Source organism: Moschus berezovskii, chromosome 14 (assembly GCF_049115385.1).
Source record: "Moschus berezovskii isolate FMDL1 chromosome 14, NW_MosBer_1.0, whole genome shotgun sequence".
Lineage (NCBI taxonomy): Eukaryota > Metazoa > Chordata > Mammalia > Artiodactyla > Moschidae > Moschus > Moschus berezovskii.
The window spans coordinates 70,315,030-70,329,343 of NC_142473.1; the positions used below are offsets into that span (position 1 = coordinate 70,315,030).

General features: G+C 43.0%; 1 protein-coding gene across 1 annotated transcript in view; it reads right to left on the reverse strand.

Annotated features, from left to right (window-relative positions):
* The window catches only part of PAMR1 (peptidase domain containing associated with muscle regeneration 1), an 80,236-nt gene that overhangs the window by 42,161 nt on the left and 23,761 nt on the right, over positions 1-14,314 (reverse strand). The window contains exons 2-3 of the mRNA XM_055423844.2: positions 11,893-12,069; positions 5,466-5,594 (exon numbers count right to left, since the gene is read on the reverse strand). Of these exons, the coding sequence (XP_055279819.2) occupies positions 5,466-5,594; positions 11,893-12,069 (306 nt within the window). The remainder of the gene's footprint in view (positions 1-5,465; positions 5,595-11,892; positions 12,070-14,314) is intronic.

Consider the following 14,314-nt stretch of genomic DNA (forward strand, 5'->3'; position numbering starts at 1 on the left):
GGGTCTTTTTTAGATGTAAGTTCAATAGGCCAGCCCACAGGCTCATCCCAAGTCTGGCTGGCTCCTCCTCCTTCTCAGGCAGGCCTTCACCTGCCCTGCCCTGATCTCAGTAGCTAGCCTCAGGTAAGAGGTATCCTGGATCACTTGCTCTCCTAGGAAGAGCTCTTTCCTATGGAGTTTAGATTCTTTTCGATTCTGTGTTCACAGATACATGATGGCTTTAAAGTAAATTCTGAATTTTCTTTGATTTACGGAGTGATTTCTTGCTGTTTGAACAAGGAAGGAAGGCCTTTTTCATGTCCCTCTCCACCCAAACCAGAAGGTGAGCAATAATTGATGAGTTCTTTAATAACATAAAATCTTCTGCAAAAGTTCAAACGTTAATTCTCTAGAATCAAGAACCTCAGCACATAAAGTATGAAAAGTTATTCACCACACGTACAATACTTGTCCTGGAAAGTAGCCTCCTCATGTGGCCATGTTCAGTCATGTCCGACTCTTTCCGAACCATGGACTGTAGCCAGCCAGGCTCCTCTGTCCATGGAATCCTCCGGGCAAGAATACTGGGGTGGGTTGCCATTTCCTACTCCAGGGGACCTTCCCGACCCAGGGATCAAACCCACGTCTCCTGCATCCCCTGCATTGGCAGATGGATTCTTTACCACTGGGGCCACCTGGGAAGCCCTAGTTTCCTCATGGCCAGCGTACATTCTCTTGTTTCTTAGGGAGTTCTGTTTTATTATTTTTCCTCTGTGGCCCCACACTCATTTCCTTCCCAACAAAGAAAGGAGAAAGAGTGCCCTTCAAGGCTCTGATTCAGTAATAATACGAATAGCAGCTACCATTTATCAAGCACTTACTATGTACCAGACTCCCTATTAAGGAATTTCATAGATAGCACTTCATTTAACACTCACATTAATCCTTCATTAAATCCTCTGATGGGACACTGTTATTTCCCCCATTTTGTAAATGAGGGAGCTGAGATTCACAAAGATTGGGTAACATTGCCAAAGTCACAGAAGGAGTCATGAAACGGATTAAAATCCAGCTCCTACCGATGAAAAGCCTGGTTTCAAGCCCAGCTATTAACCACCACATAATGCCATCCTCGATTTGTACCCAGCTGAGCACTGTTCCTTTCCTGGGCGTGTCAGGACACAAAAGCCCAGACTTCCATGAGCCAGTTTTCGGTAACTCCACCCGGGCGACTCTATTCTTCCCCAGCAGTACAGCTCCAGAGATTAGTAAATCGGCGACACACAGCTCTGTGGGCCCTTCTCTTCCCCCTCCCCCCTTCCACTCTCTCTTTTCCTCCCTCCTTTCTCCCTCTCTCTCCTTCTCATTGACTCTCAATCACTCCTGCTTGTGACTCAAGGACCAGCCAGCACAAATCATGCTCCTTTCTGATATTCCAACCCCACAGTTTTGGTCACCACTGATGGCCCGTTCCTCTGCTCCTCTGTGTCTATCTACAATATGACTAAGGAAATAAAAAGTATTACGGGCCTATTAAACTCTCCCCATAAACCCTCATTCATCTAGGTTGCTCTCCTAACCTTCCTACCTCCCCAAGACCCTTCGGGGCCTGAAGCGTTGGCACCACTTCAGTGCTACCTAGAAGCGTGACATCCGGGAGGCTCTCGGGCCCTCTCCTGCTCATCTCATTTACTGGCTTAGGAACTTGGTCTGAAGGCCAAGTTAAATAAACTTCACTCTGGAAGTCTGCAGAGTGGTTCCACTTAAGAACTCAACTTTCCAGTTTAAGAAGCTTTGAAAGGACGCTTTGATTTTAACTTTAGAGATCAGTGCCTCTCATTGCCAGCGCCAGATCACAGTTCCTAAATATCATTCCCCACAAAAGGAACCAGGATTGGAGAAAATGGCTGGTTTCAGGACTTGTACACAAACAATCAAGGTGAACTTGAAACACTGAGCAGGTGGGGGCAGTGCCAAGAAGCAAGGAAGTGCTCACAGAATGATGCAGTGAACTCATCTTAAAGGAACTTTGGCGGCCAATTCTGGGACAATTTAAGCATCAAAAAGAGGACGACAGGATTAAGGGGGGAAAAAATGAAAATTCATGAGCTCACAGTACAGAAGAAGAGAGAGGAGACAAATGTGGGAGAATTACAATAACTGGTGAATCCAGGTAAAGAATGAATGTAGTATTCTTTGAACTCCGTGTATTTAAAACTTTTCAAAATAAAAAGTTGAAGAAAAAAGGAATCACTCCTCTGAATATTCTGTGATTACTAAAGCAACCTTTCCTGGCCAGGAAAATGTAAAGAAAGTTTTCCCCCGGGCTCAGTGACCTCCAGTCCTTCTCCAGTTCTCTTGCTTAATGTAACTTGTCAATGGTTATGAATGAATCGATCACATAACGGATGTTAAGACCGTAAAGAGTTGGGTTAAAACCATCTGTGACGAGCATTGTCAAGGACAGTGAGCAAATAAAGGTGCTACCACGTCTGCTCAGTACTGAAAGGTCTATACTTAAAATATAAACAAGTGTGATCCTTTCTGGCATTTGCCTGGCACTCCTCCTTTCTTCTGAGGTTCTATATGGCACTCAGGGAAAAGTGCCAGGGTTCTACAATGGTGTTCAGCAAGAAGCCCTCCTCCTCCAGAATTAAATGATCTGAAAGGATCACTTGGGCGCCATCTACTGGGCAAATGCTTGCACTGCCACATGGCTCCAGCACCGTGCCCCAGCCATGCACAGACCACCCAAGTGTTCAGCTGCCCCTTAACAGAGGCAGGATGTCAGCAGGGCAGACAGTCAACAAATACTGAAATGAATTACTTCTGCCTGTGAACTCCCCTTACATTTATGTAGTATGAGCTGTAGGTGATGAGAACCTAATAACATCATATTGATGTCTTCTTATGGTCAAGTCCTGTTTCCACGAATGCATTGTAAACTCACGGAGGGTTCCCTGTTTCCCCTGGTGACCTGCCTAGTGATCCACAAGAAATGCTCTCTCTGTGTATGTGGCTGTGATCAGGTAAATATACACTGTATGTGATGAGGCTTTCACCGTGGAATTGAACAAGCATAACTGAACCAACACAGAGTGGAATAGGAGTATGCTCATTGCTTTGTTTGTTTGATAGCACTGACCATATTCCTTTTGTCTCTCTCTCCTCTAAATTTCAGGTTCTAAAATGGCAGTGACTGCATCTGTCTTGCTCATCATTGCACGTAGAAGCATTCTTTCAAGAAACGTTTTTTGAATGGATTGTTGCTTGTTGTTCAGTTGCTAAGTTGTGTCCAACTCTTAGCAGCCCCGTGAGCTGCAGCACGCCAGGTTTCTCTGTCCTTCAATATTTTTGAATGGATGGGTAGATTTATTTACTACTTCTTTTTAATGAATGGGGTCATGCGTGCTCCACTTTGCCTGCCTAGTGGGGGTGACCCATTGCCCTGAGCCAATTCTGCTGTCATTGAGAAAGTTTGATCGTATACATGGAAACCATCACCAATCCAGACCAAAGAGACCACACCATCGGCTGTTAAACTGAGGCTAAACGCGAGACTCAACCAACAGGCCCTATTTGGAAAGATACATCTACAGGATTTCTTTGGGAAAATGCAGGCCTCTGCCTTTGACTTCCCGCATGCAAATATCCTTCCCCTTCTCTGCCCTGTCCTCTAAACAAACTGACTCACAGTGTTTAGAGTATTGTTCAGGAAATATTTCTATCCTTTCCTTTGAGATGGAATATACTCTCTTACTTGACTGATTTGTGGCTCAGCCACGTGGCTTCCTTAGAATATGAGTGAATGTGAAGAGAGCAGAGGCCATGAATGTGGCCGTGTGTTTGGCTTGACTGCTTGTGCTTCTGTGACATACTCGAAGCAGATCTTACCCCAAACTGCTGCTGTGGTCTGGGCTCCGAACTCTAGAGTTCAACCCAGGCCAACCCAGCTGACACCAGTTAAACCCCAGCCAACTCACAGACTCATAATAGAGAAAAATACACCTCTATCCTTTCGAGGTTGACTCGTAAGCAGCAAAAACTGACTGATGCATATGAACACACTATCACCACCACCCGTGAAAACTTCAACTTAGAAATTCTGCTCTCTGACCACAATACCTCTTTCATCTACATGGTCCGTTGCTTTATTACCACTAGGCCTGCTTTTCCATCTCATCGACACCTCCAGTCTCTACTTTCTTTACCAGGTTCATTTTGGTTTTGTGTCCTGCCCACGCTGGACCCCTGGATAGTCATGTCTCTGCCAACTCTTAGGTCAGCCACATGACTGCTTTTATTCACCTCTGCTACCGAGCTGCTGGTGAGCATCACCCACCTGTCCAGGCTGCATCCCCTACACATTAGTTCCAGCTTCCCCGGGTCCTCAGCCAAGCTTGGGCATGCTTTAACTTTTTGGTAGCTGGCACATTTCCTCATTCATCAGGTGGCTCTCCGCAAATTTTGGTACTCTCAAGCCTCAGCTTCCTTTCTACTCTGCTATCATTAGAGACTTCATATGCTGCTTTGCAGAAAAAACAGAGCTATAGGAGGAGTTCACCAGTAGGAGGTAGGTGAGAACAAGGGGTCTAAAATCACACAGCCCCCTGAATCACACAGATTTAGGCGTCTTAGGTATTTTCCTTACCCATTGCCCTAGACTCTTGCATTTTTGCTACATGTTTGATCAGGCAAGAAATACCAATAACACTCCATCCTCTATTTCTGAGGACTGGAAATATCGTTCATAAGAGTAAAATTAATGAGACTCTAAAACCATCCTGATTGCTTCTAATTTAAATGGGGAACATGTAAAATAGGCTTAACAAAATAATAGCAGTTTATACATTGCTCCAGATCCTGCCTCTCAGAGTGATATTCACCACTGGGTTGCTGCATGCGGGAATCTTAAACTGAGAGACAGTTTAGATCTCCACTCTATTTTCAAAGGATTATTGACACACAGGCGAGCACTAATAAAGATTAAGCAATTCTTGGAGATCAAGCAGAACCCAGAAAGAATCCCTTTCCTGGGACAAGTGGTATGCTGACAATTTGATGTGGGTTCCAAGAGTTGAACTCAGGATTCAAGAAGTTTTCCAATAGGAATTCATATTTAAAATGTACTACAGACAACATTTTTGAAGCCTTATTCACTGCCTGCTGACCAATGACAGCACATAGTTGCTTCTGGAATAGACGCGAGGCATGCTTGTGTGCAGGATGCCTTGGCTTCATTCAAGAGAGAGGGGAATATTTAAGAGGAGACAGAAACCTCCCATGGCCAATTCCAAACAGATGGCCACAATCCACGCCCAGCAGAAGGAAACACATCTTTGTTTCTTATAGTCTTACCTAGAAAGCCTGCTGGCCACAAGCTTTCCAGAACTCAAAGAGTCCAACAAGATAAACCTTAGTCCATGGCAAGGCGAAGCTTTAAAGGAGCCTGCACTGGAGATGGAGCTAGGTCAGGGACTACTCACGCATGCAGTCTCCTCCATACCAGCCCGCGCGGCACTCTGCACAGTAGATGCCTTTCACGTAGAAGTCGTCCAGGGTACCCCCCCAGGAGCCATTTCGGCATGTCTTGCAGTTTTCGAAGATGGTGCAACCTGAAACATTTCCAAGCAGAAGGGTGTTCGATGAAGCACATGGAGGTTCTGATGGGCTGTACGAGAAACTGTGGACCTTCCCAGGATCTTGTCTCACCTACGAGCATCTGGACTCAGAAAGGTGCCCTTCGGAAAAAATGTTCATCCCTAGGAAGATGCTAGAGTCACCAGCATTCAGACTGAGGAGTTTAGGAGTTAGGTCTGAACCATCTTCCAGGTTAGCGGCTGATGGCTTGCTTTAAAATAATTTAGCTTCTGGTCATAATTATGAACTTCAATTTTCAATAAAATACAATGCTTCTTAAACTTATCTTTAGTCATTATGCTTTACAAAGCAAATTATATTGATGAAAATACCTCCAAATCTAAGACTGACAGCAAATGCTTATTATTACATTAAAACCGAATCTAAATTACATTATTGTTTGTGTGAAGGAAAAACTTCTTGCTGGTTGTAAATTTTTCACATTTTTTACCAGGATGTCCTATCTCATGTATCATCAGTAACCTGAAACGTATTATGAGATATTGAAAATATTTAATAATAACCTTCCAGATTGATTTCACATTTTGGTTCTAATTCATAATTTTTTAAAAAGTCAACATTGAGATAATTCAGATGCCATAAAATTTACTCTTTTAAAGTGTACAATTCAGTGGGTTTTAGTATATTCACAGAGTTGGGTAACCATCACCACTATCTAAGTTTAGGATATTTTATCACCTCCCCCCACAAAGGACCCCATACTTATTAGCAGTCACTCCCTTACCCTGTCCCTGATCCCTGCAACCAGTAATCTACCAGTCATTTCACATAAATGGAAACATGCAACACATGGCCTTTCTTGTCTGGCTTTTTTCATTTGTGGCTGATGCTTTAATGCAAAATGAAACAACCTGTAGTAAAAGGCAGAATACGTCAATATAGGGTATTTTTTTCTCTTTATAGAAGTATCACATATTGACTGTGGAATATTAAAAAGATTCAAACAAGCAAAAAGAATTCAATTGAAAACACCTAAAATTCCATCACCCAGAGAAAATCATCTGTAATACTCTCCCTCTGTATATACACAAACATTTTTTAAAAGTTAGGCTTATATTATACATTGCACATTCTGTTTTACTTTTGGATTTAATAAAGATAGTAAACATCTTCCCATTCCATTAAATATCTTTCTATGTCATATACTCCTATAGCCAGAGTGTGCTGTTGGAAACAACCTTAGTGCCTATTAATGGGCTCACCTTGGAAGGTGTCAGGCTCCCCCCTCCCCCACCCCCACCCCCCCCCCCCGATCAGAAGACCACATTGGAATGGACTGAGCAGACCTCAGTCAAGGGTTATTTTTAAAACATGGCCTCCTGGGGGATACTGAGGAAAGGTAGAGATAATCCAACCCCGCTTATTAAAACAGAGCACTAACTTCCGGCTCCCCTATTCATTGTCCAGCTGCATGTCCTTGAGCAAACTGCCGAAGTTCTCTGTGCCTCAATGTTCTCATCTGTAAACCTGGGGTTAAAAATATACTTACCTCAAAAAGTTGATTTAAAAATTAATCTCATACCCATAAAGGGCCTGGCACATAGCAAGTACCCCCCAATATGAACTCTTATTACTATTCTGCATTCCCATACTTCCACTTACTTGGCTTATCCCCACCATAGCATTTGGCATGCTCAATTTTAACTGCCTGTTATCTGCTCCCCTTGAAGTCAGGGACCGCATCTTATTCAACATTATATCCCCCCACACTTAATATAGTCTCTGGCATGTAGTCAGTGTTCCAGAAATATTATATGAGATTTGAGTGAGTGAATAAGTGGATAGGTGGACAGTTGGAGAGATGAATGAACTGCTAATCCAGGCTTCTGAACTGTCTGAGATAACCAGCATTTCCTTGAGCTGATAGCATACTTTGTTCTTTGGCTAAAATTAGGTTTGCCTTGGCCCGCAGTGCATATATGCAGTGTGTACATGTGTGACGTCTGTGAGAGAGCGACTTGTAGCTCTCTCTGCACATCATTCTGACTTTGCTCCCTTTTTCCAGTGCTTGCATCTTCCAACCAGAAAAGAACTGCTAATACGACTCATCAGAGTTCATATGGCCCACAACTGGGGCCCAGGGGGGACCTCTGTGTCCTTTAAAGGCCATCTTCACCTATGTGTCACATTCCCATCTGATTCTCTCCCTGCTGTGCCACCGAGGGGGTCAATGGACTCCATCCGCCTTCAATGACCCTGCCAACTCTCTCTCTCTCTCCAGGCCATTAGGGGCAAGCCATTAAAAACCATGGTGATTAAGATGAACAAGGCCATGTTTAAAAGACACTAAGCAGCTCACAGAATTACCCGAATGGTAAGAGAACCAAGGTCAGAGCTAACAGCCTAGAAATGCACTAAAAGACAAGCCGACTTGCTCCAGTGAGGGCCCCAGTGCTGCTGGACGTCAGCACTACCCTCCCCACCACCGGGCCTCCCAGGTGGCACAGTGGTAAAGAATCCACCTGCCAATGCAGGAGATACCAGAGACGCGGGTTCGATCCCTGGGTCAGGAAGATCCCTTGGAAGAGTGAATGACAACCCACTGCAGTATCCTTGCCCGGAAAATCCCCAAGGACAGAGGAACCTGGCAGGCTACAGTCCATGGGGTTGTAAAAGTTGGACATGACTGAGCACACACACCCACACGCCACCACCAGGCCCCTGGACATTGATCCTCGTGCAATTACTGCCATCACAGGAGAAAGAATGGTTGTCCATCATGATGACAGAAGTGATAGAAATTCTAAAACCAGGCAGAGATCCTGTTTCTCACCTTTGAGACTGACAAAATTCCAAAACGACACATTCTGTTGCAAGACTTCGGGAAAAGAATACTCTCATGGATGGCTGCTGTGAACGCCAAATGCATGGAGGAGAATTTGGCAAAGGCTGGCAAAATGACATATGCACCTCCCTTTGACTCAGCAATCCTTCTTCCAGGAATCTATCCCAGAGATATGCTGCAAAAATACTAGCAGATATATGCCAGAGGCTATTCACTACAGTAGTATTTATAACAGCAAAAAGCTAGAAACAATCCAAATACTCATAAACTATGGTAATCCACAGTTTATGATGCACAATGCAGTTTCGTGCAACTGTAAAAAGAAGTGGAAAAAAATGGCTTTAAACTGTCAGTGAGCAACCTCCAGCACATATTGTTAAGAGAGGAAAAAACAAGGCAGTCAGCAGTGTTTATGGCACTCTGTCCTTTGTGCAAAAAGGGAAAAGACACATAAATGCATACACAGATTTGCTTCTATTGTCAAATATAAACCTACCTACATATCAAGCAAGTAGGTTTCAAGTAAGTGGTATAACACCATAGATAAAAGAACTACAATTGACTTTAAAACATAGTATTTTAACTGCATAACCTAATGAGATATATTCTAAGGTGAATAAAAACCATAAGCATCAGTGCTCTTATTACTAACACCCATAATGCTCTAGTGTGACTTCGTACAAATTTAAGATAATGCAAGTAAGTGATTGGTTTAATAGTATTAGGACACAAGATTTCCACCATGAAAAAAAAAAAGACATACAAATACAAAATCCAAGAAGTTAATTAACAACCTTGGAATGTTACATTTGAACTTCAGTAGCAGTGAAAAATTTTAAAAATGCATGTTTCCCAGTTCTAGACACTTAAGAAAACAAACAAACAAAACCCTGTAGCAATGACGGTCCAACAACAAGGAACACCTCTGGTGACCAGATCATGGTCTCAGACCAGAGTTCCTTGGAGAAATGGCTGATTCCAGATCTGGGGCAAAAAACAGAGAAGAAGAAATCAAGAAGTCTTCAAAAGCAGTGTGGTCATGCCAGAAGAACACAGACAGACACAAAGGAGAAGCCATTATTATAAGATGTGATGTGTGCATTAAAATAAATAATGACTGACATGGATTAAACCACATAAATAAATAAAAATGCCTGAGTTCATAATGACACTCACAAACACACAGAGAAACCTCTTTGATCACCGATAGGGACTGCTGGAACATCAATTTACTATTTTTGAAAATAAAAATTTTTAAGAAGTCTTTCTCTATCTCTTCTTTTCAGGGCACCCATACTGTTAATGTGGAACAACTCTTCACTACTCAGTTGGAAAGATCCTTCCTAGCATCAGTCAAGGTGGGTGCCTCCTGTACTGATGTAATAAGCTGTTGGGTGCAGGTGTGGCAGATGTTGATGGCCTTCTATAAGATGCGATATGAAGCACACAACACTGCATACGAAGTTCCCTTACCCCATGACCTCATGCCATCTCATAAAGCCAAAGCCACCCCCCGCCCCTGCTGCCACAACAACTGTAATTGTTAGCCTTTTGAAAATACTGAAAGTTGTTCAGACTTGTGGAACTCTGCCAAGGACCCCTAGTCAGGAAACCCTGACTTAGCTCTCAGATTTTCCTTAGAAAATCTAGAGGCACTGCTCAACTATTTCCCTACAAACCCTACTCACCATCAGGGAATTAGAACAGTGGGTTTCTTTTCTGGATCAAATGTGCAAGGGTCACGCTGAGGTCACTTCTATTTTAAAGCTCAGCATTACTCTCTTCCAAGAAGGAAAATGGTTCAGACGTAACACCTGTATACTTGAGCCTTGTTTTCTCTCCTCTTCTATAACTTTCCTCGAAAGAAAGTTCCTGGTAGTAATAAGCATCATTCTCTGTGTTTGCAAAAGGAGAGGCAGAAATGACAGAAGTTCCCAAAGCCTATTTTTGACATCCTTTTAGTCTTCAGTGTAAGGAAAGTGTATTTGAAATTCTCTACATCCTCTGCTTGATCAGGCCTAAAAGGGACTCACAAGGCAGCAGACATGAAAGCACCAAGAAACCATTCGGTGAGCTGCTAATCACACTAGAAACACGTTACGAGTGAAACTCGGTGTCCATACTGCTCTTGGCGGACAGGCACTTCAGCGAAGGAAAATCACTGTCTCCTCTATGGTGGGGCCAGCGAAGCGGGGGTTTGGGGGAAGGCAAGTCCAGCTTGATGTAAAGGCAAAGGAATGGGCACCGTGACCTGGGAAGGCCGCATCTCATCCCAGGATGCTCTCACATCACTGGGTAGTGCGGTGGTGCCTGCATGCTCAGTCGTGTCCGATTCTTTGGGACCCCATGAACTGTAGCCCACCGAGCTCCTCTGTCCATGGGATTTTCCTGGCAAGAATACATATTCCTGGGACCAGTTCCCAAATATCTATCTCCCAAATGCCCAAGCATCACCTTTGACTTCCGCTCTTCCCTTCCCTTCCAACCCACTCCAAACTGTCATCAACTGCCCTCTCTAATCACTCTCAGATCCCTCCACCTCTCCCCATCCACAGGGTTTCTCTTCATCAAGGAGAAGAGAAAGGTTTCTCCATTATTCTTCCCCTACCTCTAATCGTTCCCTTCCTCCAATCCTTTCTCCATATTGTGGCTGAAAAGAAAATCGGCTTTCACCTCTTTACAAAAAGATCTCCAAGTGTTACATAAAATATCTTCAGGATATAGCTTAAACATCGTAGTACAGGCTGCAGAGCCCTTCAGCATCTCACGCCTGTCTCTCCTTGATCTTCTATCTCTTTCCAGGTTTCTCACCCCCCCCCCCCCACACACACACACATACATACACTCACGCGCACACACCCCTCCAGCCAGACTAAGCCATTTGCAGTTCCCCAAACTCCATGCTTTCTCTTGCCACGGAGCCTTAGCACATGCTATTCTCCATGGCCTGACCTCTCTACTAGATTCCCTTCACGCTCTTCAGTTTGCTGATTCCATCTTCAGCACGCATATCACCTCCTCTAATAAGTCACCCACCCCCATCCCCACCCAGGCTCCCATGGCACCCATGTTCTCTATCACAGCACCTCCCATGATACATTACAGCTACCTATTTACTCTTCCATCTCCCCCACCAGGCTGCAAGTTCTAGAAATGACAGGAAAGTCTCTTTTTCTAAAGCACTGTGTTGCCAGTACTTGCCACAGTATACAGGGGCTGCGCAGGCTGTTTGTTCAGTGAATGAATAAGTAGATGGATCCACAGCTTTGTCAGTTTGGCACTGAAAAGGGCACTAATTCCTCCAATTCCTCTGCCTGTATGTAGAGTGGGTGGAGTTATGTCACTTTTAATCATCATGGCATCACAACCCCTGATGTCTACCTATCAGAATTCAAGGGTTCTGCCTGCTTCCATCAGTTACCTCAGAAAACATGGAGGCGACCCGAGGTCTCCCAGCACACACTCACCTGGATGAATCAGGCAGGAGTCACATTCATTCTCCTCGTTCCTGCAGCACGGGATGGTATAACCCACCACTTCCTTCTTTCCAGGGCACTCACATTTAATCTGATCGTATTCACAGCACTCCCGACACATGATATTCCACTCAGCTCCAGGGCAGGCTTCATTAATGACTGTGTACTCTGAAACAGAAAGCAGTAAGTGAGGACGGAAGGCCTGGCAGGAATAAGAAAGACCCAGAAGTACTCTACTGCCAAGAAGCACTGTGCCCTAGAACCTGCCTGAAGGATGTTCAAAACCATCCAGGAGGGCACAGGTGAAATTTGTTATTTCAAATTTCAAAGGTGCTATTCATTTTTATCTTTAATAAAAAAGAAATCATGTTTTATCAATATAGAATCTAAGTGGGTTAACACACATACATATAAATAACAAAAAGCATACATTTCCTGAGTGTCTATGTTTATTTCTATTTTTGCTAGAGTATATCAGACCACTGCTTACAGCTACATAGGTCATGCACTGGACAATTCCAAAAGGAACCATCCAACTGAACAACTGGACAGCACAGTCCAGACATTTGGGCCATCAGAAAAGTCTGGTGACCACTCTCTAGGCTAGTTCTATCAAGTGCAAGGCTGAATGCCCAGTAGAGACCATGTCATTTCCTCCAAACTTGGCTCCTGGATTTTGCAGCAAGCCATTTTTATGGTATCTTCAAAGCTAAAACCAGCAGAAAAGACAAAAAGTATCTTAATTAGTATGTTTGGGAGAATTTCAATGTTTTACAAGAGTGAACTCATTGGCAGAACTTCATTCAATCCCCCAATACAACTGAGTGTTCTTTCCCATGAGAAAACAGTACTCCTTTCTGGATAGAATTTCTCTATTTTTTCCTAAAATATATCTTAGGTAAATGAAAAAGAAAAACCATCTGGCAAAAACTATAAGAGTAATCAGTTGGAGGTTGCCCAGAGGAATCCAGGGTAAGAAACAGACCTCACTTTGATTTCCTCTTCCTCCTGCCCCAACTCTCTAGTCCTAAAAATTTTGCACTAAGATGACTGAAGCAGAAATAGGTCAGATATTTGAGGAAGAAAGCGAATCTGGCTTCCCTGTGAAGACTTCCCTGAAGACCCCAGGCCAGGATCCTCATCAAACTTTGTAGACCCACAAAAACCAACTCTAAAATCTATGGTGGCTTCTAACCTCTTAAATTTCATAGCTTAGTTTTCTGTTTTCCTTCCCTAATTTGGAATTCTGACAAAGAGTAGATCATTCTTAATTTGCCAAGATGAGTCATATAGAAAAACTCTCACCATCTTCTCTCGGCCTCCGGTCATAAGAACATTCTAGCATCATAGAAAGGAACCACTTGCATGATAAGGGACAGTTTCTTAGAATGCATACATGTAGTTTTATGAAAAAAATCCCTCATTTCTTTTCCACAGTCACTGGTAGGGCAGAAAAGATCCTCATACTGGTATTTGGGGACAACTGGCATAGATCACTATGATATTGTCACCGCTGGAATTGTTTCCTGAACTATACTGTGAGCTCCTCTAAGACAGACATTAAAACTTACTTAGCTGAGCTTCTCATGTTTCTGATTTTGGTGGGATGAAATGAATACTTTTTAAAATCTAGAAGAGAATTTAATGGTTAAAAGTGAAGGAAAGTAAAAGAAAACATAGGAGTCAGTCTCCATGATCCTTGACTTGGTATGATCTTGGATTCTTAGGCATGACACAAAAACCAACAAAAGATAAACAGATAAACCGGATTCATTGAAACTAAAAACTTTTGCACAACAAAGTGCATTCTTAAGAAAGTGAAAGGACAACTTAAAAATGGGGGGAAATTTTGCAAATCATATATCTGATAAGGATTTAATATCCAGAATATATAAAAGACCCCTTCAACTCAACCACAAAAAACCAAACAACCCAATTTTAAAATGGGCAAATGACATGAATACACATTTCTCCAAAGAAAATATACAAATGGCCAATAAACACAGAAAAGTTGCTCAACACCACAAGTCATTAGGGAACTGAAAATCAAAGGCACAACAAGATAACACCTTACACATTCTAGGATGGCTATAATTCAAAAAAAGAAAAGGAAAATAACAAGGGTTGACAAAGATGTAGAGAAACTGGAACCCTCGAATATTGCTAATGGAATTGGAAAATGGTGCAGCTTCTGTGGAAAACAATTTGACAGTTCCTTCAAAAGCTAAACATTGAATTAACGTGCAGCTCAGTAATTCTACTCCTAGGTATACACCCCCCAAATGAAAATTAGAAACGGATACTTGCAGCATTATTCACAAAGGATAGAAACAACCCAAGTGTCCACCAAGAGATGAGTGAATAAGCAAGAAGTGGTATCAGTTCAGTTCAGTCGCTCAGTCGTGTCCAACTC